Genomic DNA, 24,723 nt, shown 5'->3' with positions numbered 1-24,723 from the left:
GGAACTGGAGTTACAGACAGTTGTGGGCCATATGGGCCTCTGGAAGAGCAGCCGGTGTTCTTAAATGCTGAGTTATTGCTCCGTCCTAGTAGTTTATTTTATCTTTGCATTTTGTTATATGTTTATTTATTTTTTTAAAGAATTTTTAAATACAATCTTTACTCATTTTACATAGTTATCCCATCCCCACTCCCACCTCTCCATCCTTCTCTCCACCCCACCCCCCATTCACTCCTCAGAAAGGGTAAGGCTTCCCATGGGGAGTCAACAAAGGCAGACACTTCCCTTGGAGGCAAGACCAAGGCCCTCCCCACTACATCTAGACTGAGCAAGGTATCCCTCCAAAAAGAATACACTACTATAGGGCAGTTCAAGCACTAGGGGCTAAATCCTGGTCCCACTGCCAGTGGCCCACAGACTGCCTAAGCCTCACAACTGTCCCTCACATTCTGGGGACCTAGTTTGGTCCTATGCAGGTTCCCCCACAATCAGTCCCAAGTCAGTGAGCTCTCACTAGCTCAGCTGTTTCTGTGGGCATCACTATCATGGTCTTGACCCCTTTGCTCATATTATCGCGCCTCCCTCTCTTGGGCTGGTCTCGGTTTGCTTGGCCCAGTGCTTCGCTGTGGGTCTCTGTATCTGCTTCCATCAGTTGCTGGTTGAAGGTTCTATGATGACAATTAAGGTAGTCATCAATCTGGTTACAGGGGAAGGACAGTACAGGCGAACTCTCCATTGTTGTTTAGTCTTATCTAGGGTCATCCTTGTGGATTCCTGTGAATTTCCCTAGTGCCAGGTTTCTCTCTAGCCCTTTTATGGCTCCCTCAGTCAAGATATCTCTTTCCTTTCTCTGCTGCACTGCCCTTCTCCTTTCTTGAGCATCCCATTCCCTCATGTTCTCCTTATCCCTCTCCTTCTCCCTTTCCCTTAACACCCTTCCTCTCCTCCCTTCCTAATTTTCTCAGGAGATTTTGTCGGTTTCCCCTTCCCAGAAGGGGGTCCAAGTATGCTTCTCTTAGGGTTTTCCTTGTTACTTTGCTTCTCAGGGATCATAGACTATGAGCTGGTTATCCTTTGCTTTACCTCAATGTAAATCCAACCACACTGACGCTCATGGAAGAGAAAGTGGGAAGTAGCCTTGAACGCAGGAGTGCAGGAGACCACTTCCTAAATATAACACCAGTAGCACAGACTGAGAGCAACAATTAATAAACTGGACTTCCTGAAACTGAGAAGCTTCTATAAAGCGAAGGACACAGTCAATAAGACAAAACAGCAGCCTACAGAATGGGAAAAGATCTTCACTAACCCAACATCAGACAGAGAACTGATCTCCAGAATATAAAAAGAACTCAAGAAACTAGACATCAAATTACCAAATAATCCAATAAAAATGTGGTACAGATCTAAACAGAAAATTCTCAACAGAAGAATTGCAAATGGCCAAAAGATACTTAAGGACATGCTCAACAGTCTTAGCAATCAGGGAAATGCAAATCAAAATGACTCTGAGATACCATCTTACACTGGTCAGAATGGATACGATCAAAAACACCAATGATATAACATGCTGGAGAGGATGTAAAGTAAGGGGAAAACTCCTCCATTTGGTGGGAGTGCAAACTTGTACAGCTACTTTGTAAGTCAGTGTGGCAGTTTCTCAGAAAATTAGAAATCAACCTACTGCAAGACCCAGCTTGGGCATATAAGGAAAGGATGCACACTCATATCACAAGGACATTTGCTCAGCTATGCTCATAGCAGCATTATTTGTAATAGCCAGAACCTAGAAACAACCTAGATGTCCCCCAACTGAAGAATGGATAAAGAAAATGTGGGACATTTATACAATGGAGTACTATTCAGCAGTTAAAAACAATGACATCTTGAAATTTACATGCAAATGGATGGAACTAGAAAAAACATCCTGAGTGAGGTAACCCAGACCCAGAGAGAAAAACATGGTGTGTACTCACCCGTAAGTGGATTCCAGCAGTTTATTTGTAATTGCTAATTTTTAAAATTTTTTTATTTTTTATTTTTGAGACATGGTTTCTCTCTAGTTTTTGGTGCCTGTCCTGGAACTAGCTCTTGTAGACCAGGCTGGCCTCAAACTCACAGAGATCCGCCTGCCTCTGCCTCCCGAGTGCTGGGATTAAAGGCGTGCGCCACCACGGCACGGCTGTAATTGCTAATTTTAATACAGTATTCTCCCATGTGCATATCACCACAAAGCATTTTTCTATTTATCTGTTAGTGGGTTTGGGGTTGTGTCTAGATTTTTAACTATTAAAGGTTTAGCTTCTCGGCCACTTGTTTACAAGTCTTTGTATGGCCGTGTGCACTTGTTTATCTTGGGTAGGCACCAAGTTATTTAGAACAACCTGTGTTAGTATATCGACTGCCTGGACCCTGGAAACCTAATCAAGGAACTCTTTGTGTGTGTGTATGAGTGTGCCTTTGTCTATGGGTGACATTAGTCGTTAGGAGGATGCTGGCTCTCAGTGACGCCCTCCCTCTAGCTCTCAGCTTTGACTGCTCCCCACCTGGACTCTTGTCTGCTTTCTCCTCCTCTGCTTACTTACAGCCCCGCATTCAGCCCTCTTCAGAATTATGGGTGCTGTTGCGGCTCCATCCTGCAGGTGGCAGAAGCGGGCAAGCTCTGAAGGCCCAAGGCTAGCTGCTCCCACTAGAAACATTAGCAGATCCTGGGGTTTCCTGTATACACAAGTGGGAGGACTCAGCACTTTTGGGTTCCCCTCCTTTCCCAGGGGAAAGATTGGCAGATCTTCTAGAACTGCAGGCTCCAGTTCAGACTTCTACAGTTCAGCAATGTTTTTATCTTCCAAACTCCTACAGAACAGTCCTCCCCTCTCCCCCAAGCTCAATCAATGAGTTTTCTAGTCCAAAGTCCTTCTACAGTCCTCCCCCAAACACACGGTCAGGTCTCTCACGTCAATACCCCATTATCCTGGTACCAGTTTCTGTCTTAGGGTTACTATGGCTGTGATTAAACACTATGGCCAAAGCAACTGGGGGAGGAAGGGTTTATTTGGCTTACTCCTCATACTTACGAAGTAGATGGAACTGAGGCAGGGTGTGGGTTTTTGCCTCCTAATTTTCTTTTCTTTTTTATGCTTGCCAAGTGGTAGGTGGAGACTGTCTTCTGTCCCCTACCACGTTCTTATCCCTTTCCCCTCAAGAACGGAGTGGGCAGACAGAATTGAGTACAAATGATAGGTATTTTATTTTTCAAATTGGGATTGGCAAGGTTCAAGGGGAGCAAAACAATTTAAAACAGACTTCCACATGGGACTAAAATGAAACAGGTTTGAACTCTCTGTAGCAGTGGGGTGTTCTCACAGTTCTGAGAAGTGTTCCAGCGAAGGGGAGTGTTTCAACTCAGCAGCCTGCAGAGCTCAGGGATGCCAGCCAAGAGCAGCCCCTTGTGGAGCAAGTCCGTGGGTACCTACAGGAGGGGCGTGAACTCCCGCCCGTCTCCTGTTCTCCTGTCTCCAGAGGGTCTGGAAGGTTGGAGTCACAGATCGCTGAAGCAGCAGTTCTTGGAGGCTGGAAACAGTCGCAGGAATAAATTCCCCTTTGCCACCCAGCCAGTGCCAAGTCCTGGAGGCTGAGGCCAAAGCAACTGAGTCCTAGAAGCTGGCTTTGAGCAAGCTCCTTGCCCAGGACAGAAAAACCTCAGGTGCAGGCACCTCCTGCAAGTCTGCCCTCTTCATGAGTGAGGTAGGTGTTTGGGTAGGCTCTTTGAAGTACAAAGGGCGTTTTTGTTTTTTTCCTGGAGAGCAGGAGCACCAGGCTTGAAAGTCTTCCTTTCCTCTTTTTCCATGGGTTCTTGCAATAGTTCTGGCTTTATAGCCCTGAAATGTGGGGACTTGTTTGTCAGGATGCTAGCTAGAGCCTAGCTGGCTAAATGTGAATATGCAAATAAGGTGAAGAAATAGCACCAACCAGAGAAGAGCTATCAAACCCAGTGGTGGAAAGACCCCAGAGCTTCACCCTTCTCTTGCATACGGGTAGGAAAGGCTATAGCGGTTTCTGCTGTGATGTTTGCAGATGCTTGCTGTGTCCAGGCTGCTCACTTCATTCATCAGGGCTTTAAATGAGATTCAAATGAAAGAGCTTTGAATTCTCAGTAGCAGTGGAATGTTGTTCTAGTTCTGAGAAGTGTTACAGTTACTCTGAGTGTTACTGCTCAGTAGTTCTCTGTGTGGGGTGGGGCTCTTTGCTTCTGTTTGCTGCTACTGTTTTAACCACTTTTAGCAGCCTGCTATCTGCAGCTTCTTTGTCCTCTAAGCTTGAGTCTGCTGGGCACTGGAAAGTTCACAATCCTTCTGACATTTGTATACAGTGCTACAGTTCCTAACCGTATAGTTGTGGAATGTTGATCTCCTTCACCCACCAAGCAGTGAAATCAAGATATTGTACCCAGTGCCCGTTGTGTACTTTTTGTTTGTTTGTTTGTTTGTTTTTTAAAGGCAGGGTTTTTAATTAGCTCAAAGTAGAGTGTGGCCTGAAAACATTACATGGACAATTCCAGAAACAAACAATTTTTAAGTTTTAAACTGTAAGCCATTGTGAGTGGACTCATAAAGTATGTCCACTGCCAAGGATGCCTCACAGTCACCCAGATGGCCCCCTTGGCTTTCCCAGGTAGGCTGTCCAGAGGGAATAATGACATCTCTGAGAATGCGTCCTGCAGCTGGCAAGACTGTTGGAAGCTTTACAGACCAAGACGAAGCCAAGGGGGATCACAGATGGTAGGACTGAGGCCAAAAGAAAGATCAGGCAGGAACGTGATTCAAGGCTCAGGCTTCAGCTGCTGAGCTTTCAGGAAACCCATTCCCCAAGAGCCCTGGCCCACACCTCCCAGAGTTCTAAGATCAGGTAAGAATGGGTCTCCTTCAGAGCTTGGTAGAACTGACTTTTGCTGGCCCGGTCCCAGGACTGACTATAGCTGAACAGCCTCCGCATCTTGTTGGGATTGGTGGCCTCAGCACGAATCATCTCGTACTGCTCTTCACTCAACACTTGACCGTGCAGTCTGTCTAAGACAGGGTCCACTGAAGTCACTCGGGCCACCAGCTGCTCCCGATGCTGGTCCACAAAGTGCCGGAAGGGTCTGGCGACTGTGGGTGAAGGCAAGACTGGTAATGATCCAGGAAAGATTCCCACTGCAGCCTCTCCTGGCTCATTCTCCACTTCCGATTCTTATCTCATTGTGTCACTGGCTTCCTTTTCAGTCTGGAAAGCCTTTTGACTACCAGAGAAACCCCTCATCTCCCCTCATGTCGGTGTCCAGCCTGACACCCCCATGGGAACAGGAAAGGTTGTGTGCTATGGCCCCTATTGCCAGCAGCAAGGAGCATGGGGACTCTGGATGTAAAGCTCTCCAACCCCACCCTGGTGAGGCCTGCAAAGTGAGGGTCCCCTCTTTTCTTCTTTCCTTTCCGTCCAGAACCAGATAGTGCATGCACCCTGAAATTCCAGCTACCTCATCTGATCTGGCAGATGCTACTGACCTGTAGAGGCTGCAGCGACCAGGTTGGATGCAGGTTTGAGGTCCCCTAGAGGAAAGGAGAGATGAAGAAGCATCTATAGCAGGGCTATTATAAACTCACACGACATACCCCGAATCTCTCATCTAGATGCCTGGATTCTGAGAACAAGCTGCAGATGAACTCTGTCAGCATCCGGCCCGAGGGTAGGATGGACCTACAGACAAAACTTAGGTGAATTCTTTCCTTATGTCTTTAGGAAGCTGAAGCCAGAAGTTATAATTTTAGACTAATAACAAGAAGGATAATTTCTAAATGAATAATAGCAATTTCTTCCAACATCATCTCAACCCATCTTAGCCTGTCTTAGCCTAAATTAAATTCCTGGAGAAGAACTAACCAAGTCAGAGGATAGGTTAAAGTACTTGACACTTTGAGTAGAAATCTATTCCCTTTCCTCTTTAATATTTTTGAAGAATTATTTTTGTAATTTTAAATTATGCTTGTGTGTGTGCCTATGCACATGCGTGTAGGTGCCTATAGAGCCCAGAAGAGGGTGCTGGATCCCCTGGAGCTGGAGTTATAAGTAGTCATGAAACATGGGTGCTGGGAAACAAACTCAGGACTTCTGGAAGAGTTGAAATTCTGGTCAGATTGTGTCTCTATAACTTAGAGACACATCATTTCTCTGGGGACATTTCTTATCACCTGGCCCATCATAGATCTTTCTCCTACGTGTGTACACCTTGGATTTGTCCTGCATTTACCTGGTTTCAACACGGTTTCCCAAACTACAGCATCAGCATTCTTGTCTTTTATTTCCAGCCGGATCCCTGATTGTAAGCGGCCCACATAGATCTCTGAGAAGAGCTGGGCTTCCGTGGAGCTCCGGTAGCACAGCTCCAGTTCCTGGAGAGAGCAAGAACCTCTGTGTGAGCAGCCATTGCTTGTTTGAAGATGAGGCTTTTCCCACTTTAATACCTTTTGGGTCCTACTCCATTACAGAAGGACATTTTCCTGCCTGCTGAAGCCAATCAACAACATTGACAACATGTCCTACCTCAGAAGGGTGAGAGCCCTGAGGAAAATTCACGGACCAGCTCAAGGGTCTTTCTCAAAGCAGTGCCCAGATATTCTAAGCCAAACACTTTCCCCTTCATCTTTTTCTTTCCTTTAGACAGAATTTCTCTTTATAGCCCTGGCTGTCCTGGAACTCACCCTGTAGACCAGGTTGACCTTGAGCTCAGAGATCTACCTGTCTGCCTCTTGAGTGCTAGGATTAAAGGCATGTGCCACCAACCACCTGGCTGTCCATCTTTAATTGGGACTTCCCCCCTTACTTCCTATCTTGAACCCAAGCCCTTATTCCTTCAGTACAAAATTTCATTCCTAACAAGTCTTAAACCTAAGCTGTTTCCAGTCAACAGAAAATTTACATCTATCCCTTTTCCTAGGCAAATCCAATCCAAGACAGAAGACTTGATTCCCAACTGTCTTTTAAGAATGCCCTTCCCAAGTCTCTTCAAACTCAGAAAATTGTACAACTTTCTGGTGAGTGCTCAGGTCCCCGTCTAGGCACCATCTATAACCTGTTCCTTTCTCTTCCCATAACAACCCGTTTATCAAAGCCTGTTGCCTTTACCAAGAAGATCAATTTGGATACCTGCCACAAAGACCCATGATCCTTTGGGTCCTGACAGTTTCCTGTGCTGTCAGTTTTCTGAGTCTATCAACCATTCACCTCCATGGCTGCTTCCTTAGTTAAGCTACCATGGCCTCTCATCTGCAGCCCTTTGACTCGTTTCTACTCTGCTCTAGTCCACTTGTCATCCATTCTCTCCTAGTGCTAGACACATCTTTATCAGAGTAAATGAAGTCCTGCACAATGTTTATGATTATGATTTATGTCATGTTCATGTGTCATGTTCATGATGGAGTCTTACCTTTGTACTTGGACAAAATCAAAGCCCTTTAACAGGGTCAAATGGACCAATGGCCCTGGGAGATCTCTATTGTGACCCCATTTTCTGCTACATGCACCAACTCTGCCACGCTGACCTCCTCTTTGACACTCAGTTATTTCAAGCTTGCTCTCACCTCTGTGCCTCTGCACATGGTCTGTGTCTGATGCACTTCAGAATCCTACATGCCTCAAGTCTTTATGTCACTGAGGCCTCAACTCAAGTGGCATCTTCTCAGAGGTGTCTCTCTGACTGCCAGTGGGAGTAGCCAACTCATTCTCTGCTAAGTGCAGATCCTACAATTGATCTTGATCAAAAGGCTGAGAAGCGATCCCGAGTCACTCTCTCACAATGCTGTATTTACTTGCTAGCTCTCAGTGGTACTGGTTACTCTTATTCATGCAGGACTGTCTGTCCACTCCACTGACCTAACTTCCTTGAAGCATATTCATGGCACTAGGTTAACACCCACTAAATGAATAGATTATCTCTCTCTTATCAATTGTTAGCAACTGATATGCAGGAGGGCTCCAAACTGAGCGTCTTGCCAATTTATCCTTTGATTCCTAATTTCCAACTCAAAAGCAGATATCACCTCCTTTCAGTACCTGTCACCTAGGTCAATATTAAACAGGACCATCAGGGTGTGTGTGTGTGTGTGTGTACATGTGCCATGGTGTGCATATGGAGGTCAGAGGACAGCTTGATGGAGTCAATTCTCTCCATGTACCATGTGGGCTCCAGGGATCAGACTTAGGTTGTTAGGTGTGGTGGCAAGTGCCTTTATCCATTGAGCCGTCTTGCTCACAAGACTCCACCTTAGTTTTTGCTAGGCTGGCCAGCTTTCCCAAAGGATCCTCCTGTCTCTGTCTTCCCAGCACTGGAATTACATGCAGCTTTTGATCTGTGTCCTGGGGGACTTAACTCAGGCCTTCATGCTTCTATGAAATCATACTTTGCTGTCATTTCCTCAGCCCCTTTTTTTTGTCATTTTGTTTTTTAGTTTTGAGGTTTTTTTTTTTAATTTTATTTTTTTGGACAGGGTTTCTCTGTGTAGCCCTGGCTGTGCTGGACTAGCTCTGTAGACCATAGACCAGGCTGGCCTTGAACTTACAGAGATCCATCTGCCCCTACCTCCCAGGAGCTGGGACTAAAGCATTGTGCCAGCACCTGGCTTATCTGGGGTCTTATATACAGTTGCCAGCCAGTGTCCTGATAGATCTTTCAGACTGAACTCACATGCATCTGACTCTGGCTCAGCCACAGACCACCATTCACATATGCTTTCTGTTCACAAGCAGAAAATCTGAGAGAGTTATGGACATTTGGGGAAAACAGATTAATGCTCAGTAGCTTTTGGTCAAAGACTATTAGGAGAGTATACACTGAGAGCGAAAAAGTCAAAAGCAGCCCCTGGTGTCCTGGAAAAATCTCAGACTCAGAGCTAAATCTCAGTGTTGGTGCAAAGTGTTCCAAGGCTTGCAGGCCAGCTGTATTACTGCTTTTCCACTGGACATGCACAAAGCATCTTCTTTAAACAGGTTACCATGGAGCCCATAGAATCCTAAACACCCTAACAGTACACACTACATGAGTCTTGTATGGGCAACAATCCCAATACTCTACTTGTTTTGGTTTCACCATAATAGCATTCAGTTTGTTGAGATCAGGCATGGAATTGTCCCTGCTCTATGACAATACCCAAGACAGAGGAAATAGGCTTTCTTAGTCCTTCCTGCCAATTACCAAACGACAGACATCCTACAGTGGTTTCTTTCTAGAACCATTTTACTGAGATGCCCTATGATGAATAATAAGCCAGGTTCATTTGACTCTGGCTTTGGCACAGTACATCCTAAACACTACTGTGCCCTAACTTAGTCCATCCATCTAGTTAGCTAGTCTATTCACCGTGGGTCTCAATCGCTTTCCTCCAAACCTCAAGTGTGAGTTCCTGGAAGACCCACCCTACAGGTTTTCCCAAGCCTGACATCAGACCTTGGTGAAGGACAAGTATCAGGTCGTTTACCTTGGGTGTAATTTCCATAGTCCCTGAACCAGACACGGTATAGCGAGAGCCCACATAAAGGGAGCCCATTGGGGGAGGCTTGTGTATTCGCACAAACTGGAACTTCATTTCTTCATCATCTATAGCCTAAGGAAGATAACAGATAATAATTTCTTCTCTATATAATCTCATCGAATAAGGTGAGATGTTGGTTCTTTTGTGTGTGTGCACGGAAGTGGGAGTGACGGTGGTGGTGGGGATGGAAACAAACCCTCTGCAGCCCTCTTTCCCATGTACCGAACAGACCGCCCCACTCTAGGTTGTTCCATGTTCACGGTGGTCATAGAGTCGCTGACAGAGAAGTAGGAGGGAAAGGTTGCAGGTTGGGCGTGGAGCCTCCCTGTTCTTCTAATGCCATGAGAGAAGCCCTAGAAGGCTGTGCAGAGATGAGCAAAGGAACAGTAGATGCAGGGGAGACTTGGGGTTGAGGGAAGCAGACCAAAGCTGAGCAGAGGACAGATCACTCACCCATACCAGGGACCGTTCACTAGAGTCCCACTCTTACTCCCAGGAGAGCACCCCGCTGGGATACTCTCTGACTGCATCTCATGTTTTCCATCAGCCCACCTTGGATGGGCCTTTGTGGTTCTCCGTGTTACCTTTCGAATAGTGCAGTCATTGGGGATGAGGTAAAGGTGGAATTTGTGCTCCTCAGCATGAGGTTGATGGTAGAGCAACGTGATGGAGGTGATGGGTAGGAATCGCCGGGTGACAGGGATGATTTTCAGCATCACTCCTAAGGTAGAGAAGCTGGGTTCTTTTAGAACCGTGCAATGTGGCTCCACTTTGGCTGGCGTCTCCAAGACCACCCCGTCCTTCAGAAAGTGGGCCACTTGGAACTTTGAGGTGTCCTGAATTCCTGTCCAAGAACGGAGTCAGAAGACATAGATTAAGTGCCTGACTGAGCCAGGCTTGGGATAGTAGAGGCCAGGACTCAGTCTCAGAGAGACCTTCTGGGGGAGGTATGAATGACCCTGACCTCTCATAATCCTAATCCAGGGGAATGGATTTGGATGGATCTTTAGGGAGGCAATGAGGGCATGAATGTAGAACCCTCTTGAACGGGCTTAGGAAAGAGCCAAGGGGCCTTTTCTGCCATTTGAAGGAACAGGTAGAAAATGCCATTTACAAAGAGAATAGTCTTTTCTAGACACTGAATGCACTAGCACCTTGATCTTGTCCTTCCCAGGAGACCTCAAAAGACATTGTTACCAGTTTGGTGAATTCATCCCTGTCCAAATCTGACCTGCAGCTCAGGAGGCTTTGGATATATTCCTTTGCACTCAAAGGCCCCCTAATTCCTTGGAGGAAAATTCCCTTTCCCAGGCCCAGCTGATGGATCTCTAGTTCTCAAATGGAAGCTGGTGACTCCCATCTTCTCCATGCCTGTAGGGATGGTAATGTTTTTCACATGCTGACAGACTTTGGTACTAAAGGTTGTCCGTTAGTTCACTTGGTACATAGTCTTTAGAAAAATCTCTTAAAATAGCTTGATTTATCCCATTTCCTGTTAGAAGCCAAAGGAATATGATATGTAAAAAACACTTAAGAAATGCCAGTTAATATTGCTACTGATAAGTAGCCCGGGCAGTGGAGAGATGTCCTCCCTCACCCTACCCCCTACCTACCAATATCTGAGGCAGGTGGGAGAGCTGCCCCTGACCCTCATCCGCTGCAGCACTTGGGATAGTCTCCCCTGCACCTTGCCTGGGCAACACCATAGAGCTGACCTGAAGGTGTAAGCATGGGAGATCTGACCCTGTGGATATGAAAGCAGGAGAACTGGCCCCACCCCTTGCTCATCAGCGCAAAGGGTGAACTCACCAAGACAGTGCAGGAGAGCTTATCCTGGTGGTGAGGACAAGGGAGAACTGAAGGGCTGACCAACCCTGAAAGAACCCAGGCCCAGAACGAGGATTATGAGTTGGCCCAGCACAACATCCACCCCATCTGTGATCTGCTGGAGCACTGTGTAGGGACTGGCCCTGCAAACACAAAGCTGCAGGATCTCCTCAACACAGGGAAACAACAGAATATCCGAGAGGAGTTCCACTGAGGCCCAGAATTAACAGTGTAGCAGAAACCAGAGGCCTTGAACAAGACCAATGATTCTTTGTAGTGAACATTCGCAAGAAAAGATACGTGGATGTGGTGTGACTCAGCGTGTCACACTGAAGCTTACATGATGAGATTGACTTTTTAAAAAGATTTATTTATTTACTTAGTTATGTATACAACATTTTGCCTGCATATATGCTCGCACACCAGATCTCATTACAGATGGTTGTGAGCCACCATGTGGTTGCTGGGAATTGAACTCAGGACCTCTGGAAGAGCAGCCAGTGCTCTTAACCTCTGAGCCATCTCTCCAGCCCGAGATTGATTTTTTTTCCACTTAAATTTTATTTTATTTTATTTAATTGTGGGAGGATGTTGCATGGGCAGAGAACAGATATGAAGGGAGTGGGGAAATGGGATGGAGATGCATGGTTTGAAAGACACAAAGAAAAATAAAAAGAGTTAAAAATATTGCAGCTGAGGACATCAGTTCCTACTTAGGGACTCTTTTAGGTAAGCTCTACCTTCATGACCCTCTGTGTCTCTCTAAGAAAGCCATGAGCTCTTTCCTCATCAACCTCTCTATCATCCTACGTTCTCCTCTATGACCAGGAAAACCTCCCACTACCACTCACCCTCCTGCCTATCCTTCCCTTGGTTACCTTGGAGAGCCACAAAATGAGGCAGATACACAGCGTCAACAGCTCCCTGCTCAGCCTTGATGTCAAACAGAGGCCCAGCCACCATGTGACTCTGCTCCAGGGGAGTCTTGCCCAAGAACTGGCTCCAGGCACAGAATTCTATCTCTATGGTCGCTGCCCTTGTCACCACAAAGCGAAGACCAGTGCTGGGCCAGTGATAGGAGCCAGCCATGGGGAACTGAACTCTAGAAGATGCAGAAACAGACATGAGTTGGACAAGATCTGCTGACATGCTGGATGCAAATCTGATACAAGGCTATGAACACACCGTTTTCAGTCAAATCTCGGAGTCCTGGCTCTTTTGCTCTCTGCATGTGGAGCCTGAACAAAGTATTAGCCTTCTGACTCCTAGTTTCTTTATCTGTAATTAGAGGCAATGACAACACCATCTCATAGATCTGTGGGTACTGAGTGATCTAGAGAAAACCTATAGGTAACACACACCTAGAGCAGTTAGCTGCTCCTGTGATAAAGGTGATGAAATAGGTGTGTGTGTGTGTGTGTGTGTGTGTGTGTGTGTGTTTTAAGTTCTGGGGGTCAAACTCAATACACTTTATATGGTAGGCAAGAGCTCCACTGATTGGCTACATTTTCAGCTCTTAGTGTTCTTATTTTTTTTATCGGGGCCTCTGAGTTTCAGCCTTAGCACCCCTCAGGATTCAGAACAGGATGCTAACAGAGAGTGAAAACTGGCTAAAAAGGTCTGAGGGTGAACCAATCAGCTCAAACACATTTCCTCCTCATGTCTCTTTATTCTACTCATGTCTCTTCATTCTTTGAAAAAGTTCCTGCTCCCCACAAGGCTTCCAGTTTATATATACATATGTATGTATGTATGTATGCATATATATGAATTATATAAGTATATATACATACAGACACAATTAGCAATTCTTTAGGCAATAATAACGATACCAAGCATGCATTTCTTTTTTTTTTAAAGATTTATTTATTATGTATGCAGTGTTCTGCTGGTGTAGGAGTTCCTTTTGTCTTTGTGTTGCTTTCATTGATTAATAATGAAATTGCTTTGGGCCTGTTGATAGGGCAGAACTTAGGTAGGCAGGGAAGACAGAACTGAATGCTAGGAGAAAGAAGGGCCGAGTTGGAGATACGCCATGGATCTGCCAGAGACAGACACTGGGAATTTTACCCGGTAAGCCTCTGCCACGTGGTGATACACAGATTAATAGAAATGGGTTAAATTAAGATGTAAGAATTAGCTAATAGGAAACTCGACCTAACGGGCCAAGCAGGGATTTAATTAGTACAATTTCTGTGTGGTTATTTCAGGTCTAAGCTAGCCGCGGCCAGGATGAACAAGCGGGCCCTTCCCCTGTATGTCTGCCTGCAGGCCACAAGAGGGAACCAGATCTTGTTATGGATGGTTATGAGCCACCATATGGTTGTTAGGAATTGAACTCAGGATCTCTGGAAGAGCAGTCAGTGTTCTCAACTGCGGAGCCATCTCTCTAACCCCCAAACATGCATTTCACAGAACCACAAAACCAGATAAGTCTGACAAAGTAGGGGTCTGTTTTAGCTTACTTATGCCTCATAGCAGGTGTGACTATGGAGCACCCAGGCAGATACTGGGAAGATTAATTAAGGAGGGAGATTTAAATTAGTATAGAATTCTAAGAAGAAAAGCTTTTTTTTGTGTACTAACTACATTTCTTACTAATTAATAAGTGTAGGAAAAAAGGGAATAAAATACGGCAGGGCTGTTGGACTCTCTGAGCGCTTCTGCTGCTGCTTCCTTCTGCAGTGGCTGGGAAAGCAGGATTGTGGTAACCATGGCAACCAGAGTGGGGAAGGAGGGTAGCGGATGGTGCTTGTTTTGTATTGGTGGTTTCTTTTTTCCTAACTGAATTAAAGGACATTTCTTAGCACTAGATCAGAGTGAAAAGCATGGTTATGTAAAGTCCAGAGACTGCCCTTTCCAACCCCTCGCTGAGAGGCAGGGCGCTGTACCTGCTGGTGCGCAGGTGAGAAGGAGTTCCTTTCTCTGGGGCTGGTTTAGTGATTCAAGTATCTTTCCTGTATCTCTAGGGGTAAAGGCACAAACAGTTAATTTCCTAGACTAAGTTCTGGTGTCAAACGAAAGTGAGATAAAGGAAAGTACAGAACGTTAATAGCTTGTTTGGGTAGAATAAAGGCCAGAAGGTTACACTCTCCTGAGTTGGCTATTAGAGAATTCAGGGTTGCCAGGTCACGCTTATTAGTAAGGGCAGACTTGCTCTCTCCTATTCAGTCAGTGCCTGTCTTTGGAGACCAAATGTGGTCTGTTTGCCATGTCTCTCTCCTTGTCAGATGTCCTGTCATAAAGGATGATTGTGGGGGACTAACTTTATGTAGATTTGACTGTGAGAACACAGGTTTTTTGAATGAATATTTTTATACCAGGGCCCTACGCTATGGGGTAAGGCCATCCAGTAACCATACGGAAGGGAGTTACGCTCAATAATTAGTGCACTGTTGAGTTTTTTTTTTTTTGGAAAAATCCCACTATGGAAAAGAGGTGCTATGACTCCACAAGGGTTTACAGAAATGACAGCGACTATTCAAAAGACAGGTATTCCCGGAGCCTTGCCAATCAGGTTCCTTCACTGGAACTAACTGGGAGTTAGTCTAGAGACTTGTCAGCTGTACTTCTCACTGTGTGGCCTTGTGGGCTGTAGCAATGTTTAAAAAGTGTATTTCTTTATAAGGGGCTAAGGCTGGAGAGATGACCTGGCAGGTAAAGGCACTTTCTGCCAAGCCTGAAAATGGCTGTGTGTGCTCACACAAACCCACTAAATAAAAATGAGCATATGCTAAGGCATATGTTACTAGTAATGATAAATTTTTGGCCTTGAAACAGCGCTTTACTGGGACCTTTAGTGACTTTCTCAAAGGCTCCCCATTTGGTGACTGGCAGGAGGGCAAGAGACAGTTTCCAAGGGAGGAAGTCAAGAGTGACCGTTTCTCCAGCTGAGACAAGTGAGCATCACCATGTTGGAGGAAGGTAATAGATTATGGAAGCCCAAGTCACTCATTCCTCATGGGACTATGGTCCTTGGAGAGCAGGGCTGCTGTATTCATCCTGATGCTCGTAGCTTCTAGTGGGTTCATGGCACACAGCGGTTGTTAGCTGAGCAGGATCATTAGGATACAAGGGTTTAAGTGAAATTTAAGAGACATGACACGCCAAACATAAATTAATTGCGTTGCAATTAAAATAATCACCTGTAAAAAAGACATTTCACGCCCTTGAACAAATGTAAGCCCAGGGTGTGGTCTGTTTAATTGAAACGAAAGATTGCCAGCTTTGTTAGATGTGGTGCCATGCTAGCTATGGAAGACCTTGTTTTAGTTTTGGAGGGATTCTTAGTGAAATGTTTATGGAGAGATCACCAGATACTGGAGACTTAAAATACTGTAATAGTAACGAGAGAGACTGAATGAGAGTGGTTGAAAAGAGTCTGGCAAAGCTAGGTTAACAGGATGAGGAAGCATTTTGCTCTTTACTTATGTCAGTGTTTGGAAACATTCACCTCTAAGCTTAGTTTTTCACCGTAAAAGGGACACGCCCACTGTCTCAGCCCTGCCCCTGCCCGCTGGCCTGGTAAGGAGAGGGGTCATGCTATGGGGGACTGGTTTGTGTTCTGTCTTTGGAATCCTTTGTGGGGACTGGAATGGAGAAGGCTAGCTCACTCACCGGTACAGGTTCCTTTCTCTGTCAACCACCTCAGTAGCCACAGGTCCTGTGCTACCCCAGAAGCCATCTTCAGTCTCAAGAGACTCTGTGAGCTTGTTTCCCGGAAAAGAGTGAAGCAAGTGGGGGAGTTTCAGCTGTGCCGTGGGTAGACTTGCTATCTTTGGAGCATCCTCTGGAAGAGGCAGGAAAGTGGCCATGCTTTATCATCCAGGAATGTCTCCCCAGCCTCTGTCTCCTGCTAGACTAGGGATAGGCTCTTCCTGAGACCTGGCTACAGCGGGGAATGTGTCTGCTGTCTCTGTCCCTGCTCCTGGGGCTTCTCTGTTTCTTTCAATTTTCTCTCCCTCTCCTTGTCAGCCCTCCTTCTTCCCCTTCCTTCCTGCATCTATCTCCCTTTTTCTTGTTTTCACAGCTTACCTTCTGAGGACCAACCCCCAAACCTCGGCACCTGCTTCTGCCTAAGGCCTTGCCTTCCTTCTTCCCTGTGGCCCAGTGTTCCTCTCTCCAGCATTTCTCCAGAGACAGGTTGAAAGAAGATGGCTGGGCAGGGCCGGATAGGTGAGTTCCAGGCCTTCCCCCCTGACAATGGACATGGTTCCCTGGTATAGAGTGTGAAGCATAGCCTAGACATGTGTGAAGCGTAGCACTGGACCCTGACACTGCGAGAGAAGAAAGCAGAAATCCTTCCTCTAGATTCTAAATGTGAAAGGTTTTGCAAGAAGGTGTTTCTTTTTTCAATAGGGAACCTTCTTTGCCCCATATCAGAGACAGGGTAGAGATATGATGGTCCCATCCTGATGCTTCAGGTATGGCCCCTTCACATACCTAACTGTAGTCTCTGTCGCTTGAGTGGGGATGGTTCAGCACTTGTTTCTCCTTTATTCAGATCCAGAGTAGAGACCTTCACACGTGGTTTCCTATACACAGAGATGTTCTTCTTCTTAGATGTCAGGGGAAACTAGGCCTGTCTATAAGACATCCCCACCTATAATCTAACTCATCTGAATTTGAACTAGGCCCATGATTCTTCTCTAGGGCACGTCTCTTCAATCTCCCTCCAACAGATCTATCTAGGTACCCACATCAGAACTGATATCATCTTGATCCCCATTTTTTAAAAAAATATTTATTTATACTTTTTATGTATGAGTGCTCTCCACGTATGCCTGCATGCCAGAAGAGGGTATCAGATCCTATTATAGATGGTTGTGAGCCACCATGTGGTTTCTGGGAATTGAACTCAGGGCTTCTGGAAGAGCCGCCATTGCTCTTAATTGCTGAGCCATCTCTCTAGCCCCTCTTGATCTTTTCTTTATCAAGTGTTGTTGGAATGTGTCTATCAAGGTTCACTATTAAGTTAATCTTCAATGCACCTGTGTTGGGAAGGGGAGGTAAGAGGTATTGGGGCACAGGGCCTCTGCCTCTGTGACTGGGTTAGTGTCATAATCACAGGAGCAGGGTCCTGTGACCAACTTGGCTTCTTATTCTCACTGTGCTCTCTGGTCCTTCCCTGTTCTGCCCTGGGATAGCAAAACAAGGAATAATTCCTTAGATGCAGAGCCCACACTTTGACGCTCCTCAGTCTTTAGAACTCTAGCAAACAATCTCATTCTTTTCAATGTATCCGGTCAAGAGGAATTAAGACAGTCACCCACCCTGACAGCACCTCTCAAGTTTCCGTCCTTTCTGCTCTCTACTCTCCACCTTCACAGATGTCACCCATGTCGGAAAGAGGGAGGGAAAGAGAGAGAGAGAGAGAGAGAGAGAGAGAGAGAGAGAGAGAGAGAGAATACGGTGGCCTGAATCACCTGCATCATTCTCCAACAGGTCTCTCTGCCCCTGCTCTCACCCTTCTCTAGTCCAGTTTCTATAAGGTAGCTGACCAAAAGACAGGAAGCTCATGTCCCATCAGTGCTGACGCCTGGAAGGGCTCTCCTCTGCTTCTTAGAAGAAAGCAGGAAGTTCTTAGCAAAGTCCAAAGGCATTGCCACAGCCCTGTCACCCTTGAGCCCCAACTATGCTGCCTTTTTTCCTGATCTAGACTAGTGGCTTTCAAATTCAGTGTGTGTGAATGTCACCCGGATGACCTGCTAAATCAGAGATCCTATTGACGAAAGCTGGTTCACTCCCAGATTCTAAATCAATTGGTCTGGAGTGGGCTTTGAGAAGCTGTGGCTCCTTTTTAATTTTGTGTGTATGATTGTTTGTCTGCACATGTGTATGTGTAGTTCATGCGTGCCTGGTGACCACGGAGGCCAGAAGAGGGCCTTGGATGCTCTGAACTGGAGTTGCAGATGGTTGTGAACCACCATTTGGGTGCTGAGAACTGAACCTGAGTCCTTTTTAAGAGCAGAGAGTTCTCTAACCAGTGAGCTTCCCAATCCCAAATTGCCATGGTCCATGGCATAATGTAGCAGATGACAATTAATAATTCAGATATCAACCCACCAGATAAATAATTCTCTGATGGCAGAAGCCCATTTCAGGTAAGGCTTACAAGGCCACTGACTATGAATACTGTTTGCTTCTGTCTGTAGTTTAACATGTGCAAAAACAGTTGTGAAATCTCCTCAATATCTGTACTGTAATGAGTGTTCTCATGTAATGCGTACATGCAAGCTCATGGTTACATCTCAATCTTGTGGGCATTTATTCTGTGGACTATCTAAAAGATGACCCCTCATTAAGCTGTATTACTTATTTTACATCTATAATGTTAACTTGCACAGAGTTTGATGAATAAATTCAATACAAAGAATTTCTATACTAGTCAGGAATTTTAATTTCCTGAGAACTGTTTAAATTCAGAGCTTAGGCTGACATAAGAAAACGGTTGCATCTCCCCAACTCTAAATGACTAATTTAAGGTTTCAAAGTAACTTTAGATTAAGACCAGGCTGTCTTGCTAATGGATTTTAGGATAGACACTCGCAGAAATAGCAGTCTAGTTTCTAAGGACATACTGAGCCCTCTGGATAGGTTGTAAATACAAAAATGTCCAGTGATTTAGCTGGGGAATGATTTAGTCCTTGCATCCATTCCTGACCTCAGTTTGACTGGTCTACAGAAAATAACTTGACTCTGTAATGCCTAATGAGGACTGTAGGTGTTCTGAGGTAATCAGAAGTTACACATATGCTGGGTGGCCGTAGCACACACCTTTAATCATAGCACTTGAGAAGCAGAGGCAGAAGAAGGCAGAGCTCTTTGAGTTAAGGTCAGTCTGGTCTACAGAGCAAGTTTTAGTACTGCTAGGGCTACATAGAGAAACCCTGTCTCAGAAAACAAACAAACAAGCAAACAGAAATAAGCTACAGACAGGATAAGAAAATATATTTCAAGATTAAAAACACTTTTGCCAGGTAGTGGTGGCGCATGCTTTTAATACCTATGGCAGTTTGAGTGAGATGTCCCCCATAGTCTGTAGCACTGAACACTTGGTCTCCAGCTGGTGGTGCTGTCTGGGAGCAGTGGGCTTGGAGCAAGGAGAACAACACTGGGGGGTGGGCTTAGCCGTTTCAAAGACTCTTGCTGTTCCGGTTCCCTCTCTGCTTCCTGCCTGTGGGTTAAGATGTGAGATCTCAGCTGGGCAGTGGTGGTACACACCTTTAATTCCAGCACTTGGGAGGCAGAGGCAGACAGATCTCTGTGAGTTTGAGGCCAGCCTGGTCTACAAGAGCTAGTTCCAGGATAGGCTCCAAAGCTACAGAGAAACCCTGTCTCCAAAAACCAAAACCAAACCAAACCAAACCAAAACAACCCAACAACAACAAAACAAATGAAAACAAAAACAAAACCAAAGCAGCAACAACAAAAAAAGTCAACCACTTTTATTTTTAGTGTGTTATTAGTGAATGCCCTAGTGAATGCCCTAGTGAACTCATATTAAGAAATTAAGGCAAATCTAGGTTCCTACCAAAGCATTTACAACACGGCTCTTTTTATATAAACACTTCTAGAAAGCCTGGCATTTTCGCTAAGCACAAAATGTTAGATAATGTAATGAATGATTCTTTATTTCCAGCTGCAGTTTATAATCAATTAAGAAGTTGAGATTTATTAATTGGATGTATCAGGATGGCTAGGTTTCATATCATTTACTGAAATGTGACCTTAAAATGTAACTCCTGTTGATTGTATATAGCTGTTGAGATAAAGAAGAGCCTGAGGTCATCGGGAGAAAATAGAGTCTAGATGGGAAAAGAGAGCAAATGAGAGACTAAAGAAAGTTACCACCAGAATGCGTGCGTTCCTTTCCTAAAGACCTTCAAACAAAAAGGTTTCCTGAAGCCTTCGCTACTCTGTGTCATTTCCTTTACCACCCTGAAGCAGCCTTGAAAGCTGGTCTTCTGGCTGCAATACCAAAGGCCTGTGTCTTTGTCTCCCATGTGTGACTTCATTGCTCCAGTGTTCTGGGTTCACTGTGGAACTGGTGGCCACTTATGACACTATGCTGTGCCCAAAGGACTCTCACTCATTTACTTTGTTTTTTTTTTTTTTAATCTTCTCAATTTCCCATGGAGGGACTTAAGAGGCAGGCTATATGATCCCATTTTCACCAAGAACCAAATGAATAAAACCAGCGCAAATGAAATCAAGACAACCTACCTCATGATAGTTGCTATGGTTTCCTGGTTTCTTCCTGTTTTGATTTGTCTCTCCTGCCACCCCAGGGCTGTTTCCTCATCTCTGAGCTCTAGACCAGACCTAGGATCTCAGTTTGGGTCACTCCTTACCGTGTGCTCTCGATGAGCAGCTTGGGATTCTCTGCCTTCAGAGCCTTAAGTTCTGCCATCACCTGGTCATTCAGAGAGCTCGAGTTCAGCCTGCAAGCACAAGGGAAGCCATATTGTCCTGGGATACACTAGGGAGCATGAAAGACTATCACAGTCAGGTTCCTCAGAATTAGTTATGAGATAAAGCCAGTGAGGGAGCTTATTGGGGTGTGTTCTTTGACTAACACCAGGATAGAGAGGAGAGGCCAGTTGCCATGGAGAGAGACAGATGTGGTCATGATGTGGTGTCAGTGAGGTCTTAGCCAGATCACAGGCATATCTGAACTGGGATGATGGCCTTTGGAACTGTCTAGAGTTGACTTTTTATACTTCTACATGGGTCAGACTCTAGATATGGACCATCCTAGGAAGGGGACATGACTGGATGAGGTGGTTCTTATTGGCAGCCATCAGCATCCCAGTGGTTGGGGTTGTGACTTTGTCACAGAAGGGACTCTGGACAGTTGTTTAAAGAGAATATAGAATATCTGTATTCTAGGATTTTGTGAGAATCCTGCTAGACGGAGAGAATCTCTGTCCCACTCCTTTACCCCCATTTCAGTGCTGGAGATGGAAGTCTTGTTCTCACACATGGGTGCTCTCTATCGAGCCACATCCCAGACCCTGGATTGCGTTCAGCCTTCAACTTCCAGAGCTTCTGTTGGTTTAGGAGAAATGCCACCTTCCCTGGGCCTCCATGTCCATAACCAGGGACACCATCACTGCCTCTCAGCCCGCTGTGAAGCAAGGACAAGCAGGAGAGGAAAGACTTCCACACTTGCAAGAGGCTGTGCAATGTCACCATTCCTGCCCTATGGGCTGTTCTCTCTGGGGAAGGAGACGGAGCCATTGAAGCTGAAGTTTGTTCCTATCTCCAGGAGTGAAGGAGGCAGCTAAGATTTGACAAGTCACCGAGATGTGTCCTGAGAGCAGACCTGTGGCAGAGGCTCCCCCGGAAAGGCTCATCAGCAGGTGGGAGAGAGTCGGGGTGTAAGCTGGATGGGCCATCTTCCAAAGAGAGGCCAAAAGCAGACTCCAGCACCATACCCTGCTCTGACTGCTCTCTTGGGTTTCAGAGTAGAAGTGGTGGTCCTGGTGGTGAAAGCCACAGGGCATAGCCTACTTGGACCCTCTGCCAAATGTAAGCACCAGAGGACTCTGGCCAGGAACTGTAGGGAGTGTTCTTCTAGCTCAAACTGGGGAAGGGAGAGGAACCTGGATGCATGGAAGTAGAGAAGGACATTCAGGAGGGAAGCATTCCTAGTTTGCATGCAAATCTATGGCACAGAGACAACTCCCATTTCAGTCACACAGGGCCGACTCAAGCCCCTTCAAGGCTCTAAGTTTGCCCAGGCCTTTGGCCTCCTTTTGTCTCAGGGTCTTCCCCTACTCTGCTTTTGTCGGCTGTCCCCAGGTTGGCCTCAGAGAAGCCCCCATGGACCCTTCCGTGCAGTCTCCCCTCCCACAGCATTACACTCTCACAATACTATTGAGTCCACAACATCCAGCAGAGCGTGTCAATGCTGGATCACGTGATCACAGGTGATCTATGTCTGTCTCTTCCCACCCAGCTTCCAGAGGACAGAGTCATGTGTGCTTGTGTCTGGATCCCTCGGACCTGGACCAGTGCTGGGCACACAGGGGCCTGATATGAAGGAATGAATGAATGAGCTACCATGGAGCAAAGTGAAACCCTGTGAACATGCGGCCTCCTTTTTAGCTTTCTTTTAATTTATTCTTTGTGTCTTTCACATCATGCATCTCGATTCCATTCATTTTCCCGTACCTTTGTATCTACCCTCTGACCTTGCAACCTCCCTCCGAAAATAGAATAAAATTTAGGAGTAAATAAAAAAAAGGAAAATAAATCTCATCATGCATACTTTAGGGTGACACAGTGAGTCACAATTTACCCCTTTATCCATACATCTTTACTTGCAAGTGTTCATTGCAAAGAATCATTGGTCTGGTTCGAGGCCTCTGGTTTCTGCTCCACTATCGATGCTGGGGCCTCACTGGAACTCCTCTTGGCTATCCTGTTGTTGCCCTGTGCTGTGGACCCTGCAGCTTTGTGTCTACAGGACCAGTCTCCTCACATGCTCCAGTAAATCACAGATGGGATGGATGTTGTGCTGGGCCAACTCATAACCCTGGTTCGGGGCTGGGTTCTATCAGAGTTGGTCAGCCTGTCAGCTCTCCCTTGTCCTCACCACCAGGGTGAGCTCTCCAGCTTGCCCTGGCTAGTTCACCTCTTGCAGCAATGAGCAAGGGGTGGGGCCATTTCTCCTGCTTTCATGCCCTCAGGATTGGCCCTCGGACATCTACACCTACACCAGCCAGGTCCAGCCTCAAGGTCAACTCTCCCACTGTGTGGGGAGGGCATCTCTCTCTGCCTACACTACTATATGACAGATGAGGGAGCGTCCAGATCGCCCATGTTCACCTTTATAGGGCTGGCTAATCTGCACCCCAGTCAATAGGGTGAGCTCTATTGTGCTGCCCAGGTGAGGTGCAGAGCCCACTTGCCCAAGTGCTGCCAATGGTAAGGGGGAGGGACAATTCCCTCACCCACCAAAGGTGGTAGGGGCAAGAGCAGAGGGCATCCTTCCTTTGCCCTCACTACCACATGACAGATGATGGAGCTGTGGATCCCATTCTTCCATCCTCAGGGCTAGCACACCTCTCCCTCTACCAACAGAGTCAGTTCTACTGTGCTACCCAGGCGAGGAGCTGGGCACACTTTCCTGAGTGCTGTAGCTGGTAAGGGGAAGGGTCAGCTCCCTTGTTCCTTTGTCTGTTGCAGGCAGCAAGGGGTGAGGGGCAAGGAGTAAGTGGGGCATCTTTGCCCCACCCGTGCTGACAACCTGCAGCCTCATTAATAAATATGATTCCACAGTACCCGGCTGCCCAACTGTTATTATATTTGTTTATACACATGTATATTTTATATCACTAATATGACACTACCACATAATAGATGAGGAAATTAAGTTGGGAAACACAGGGACTTGCTAAGCCACGGTATAAGTGGCAGAAACTGGTCAGGAGCCAGGCTGACTATGCATTATCTGTTCTTTTCTTTTCCACATCAGATCCTCTGGTACCCCATCTTCTGCCCTCCCTGGTCTTCTGGTAGAAGAGACTCCCCCAGAGTCTTACCTCAGGATTGTGAGGTTGCAGGCAGGATTCCTGAGCCCCTCACACAGCAGTCTCACCCCTTGGTCGCCCAGGTCATTCAGCTGCAGATCCAGCTCAGTCAGGCTGCGGTTGGTGCTCAGCATAGAGGCCAGATCCTCACAGCTGCTGGCTGTGATGCCACAGCTGACCAGCCTGCAGGAGAGATGCACTCTGTCATTTGCTGAGAGTTCGCTTCTCTGGATAGTGGGGACTGGGTCTCCCTTTCTGGTACCTGCAAGTCCTCATTAAAGGGAAATCGGGGCTTCCCTGGCTTGTAGAAACTCTCAAAGTTTTAGTTTTCCTTTTGTACCTAAGTTGTCCCTGAGGATGCAAACCACCTTTGCTTCTCACTCCTAGTAAGATTTACACCAATCCTCCTATCCACCACATTAACTATACACATATAATTTATCCAATGTCCAATGTGTACATCAGAGTTTAATTGGCCTACATTGTATACCCAAGTTTAATAGGCTACATTGACCTAGCTAAATAACCAGAGACAATGAATATAGGATGTTTAGGTAGTTTAAATATTAAGATCATTGATAGGCCAGGCAATAAACCAATGAGCTTCTTGCATAAGAATAGAAGGTGAAAGAGAGTATGGCAGGTTTGTTTGGACCTGAGAGCCTGTTTTGGGCTCCCCAGTATATATTGGGATCTGGAGTATGCGTTGCTCAGGCCAGGGCCTTGTCTGCAGTTGGCATCTGTGCTACATCTCTGCCTTTCCATGTCTTATCAGGGTGGAAAATTCTATGTGTCCC

At 46.1% G+C, this 24,723-nt stretch overlaps 1 protein-coding gene across 4 annotated transcripts in view; it reads right to left on the bottom strand.

Moving 5' to 3' along the window:
• Window positions 1–3,223: 3,223 nt before the first annotated feature.
• The window catches only part of LOC125409507 (NACHT, LRR and PYD domains-containing protein 1a-like), a 33,934-nt gene continuing 12,434 nt past the window's right edge, over window positions 3,224–24,723 (bottom strand). For 3 of the 4 annotated variants that reach the window (XM_048448600.3, XM_048448598.3, XM_048448599.3), the window contains exons 7-17: window positions 23,939–24,109; window positions 20,741–20,830; window positions 19,393–19,563; window positions 16,830–16,921; window positions 16,005–16,176; window positions 12,266–12,489; window positions 10,145–10,404; window positions 9,507–9,632; window positions 6,284–6,425; window positions 5,541–5,585; window positions 3,224–5,147 (exon numbers count right to left, since the gene is read on the bottom strand). In XM_048448600.3, the coding sequence (XP_048304557.3) occupies window positions 4,849–5,147; window positions 5,541–5,585; window positions 6,284–6,425; window positions 9,507–9,632; window positions 10,145–10,404; window positions 12,266–12,489; window positions 16,005–16,176; window positions 16,830–16,921; window positions 19,393–19,563; window positions 20,741–20,830; window positions 23,939–24,109 (1,792 nt within the window). In that variant the 3' untranslated portion in view covers window positions 3,224–4,848. Of the gene's footprint in view, window positions 5,148–5,540; window positions 5,586–6,283; window positions 6,426–9,506; window positions 9,633–10,144; window positions 10,405–11,369; window positions 11,435–12,265; window positions 12,490–16,004; window positions 16,177–16,829; window positions 16,922–19,392; window positions 19,564–20,740; window positions 20,831–23,938; window positions 24,110–24,723 lie in introns of those variants that run through there. The other variant, XM_048448604.3, reaches the window with a different exon arrangement.

The sequence above is a fragment of the Myodes glareolus genome, chromosome 9 (genome assembly GCF_982192425.1).
Source record: "Myodes glareolus chromosome 9, mMyoGla1.1, whole genome shotgun sequence".
Classification (NCBI taxonomy): Eukaryota; Metazoa; Chordata; class Mammalia; order Rodentia; family Cricetidae; genus Myodes; species Myodes glareolus.
This window is presented reverse-complemented; position numbering and strand designations above follow the sequence as displayed.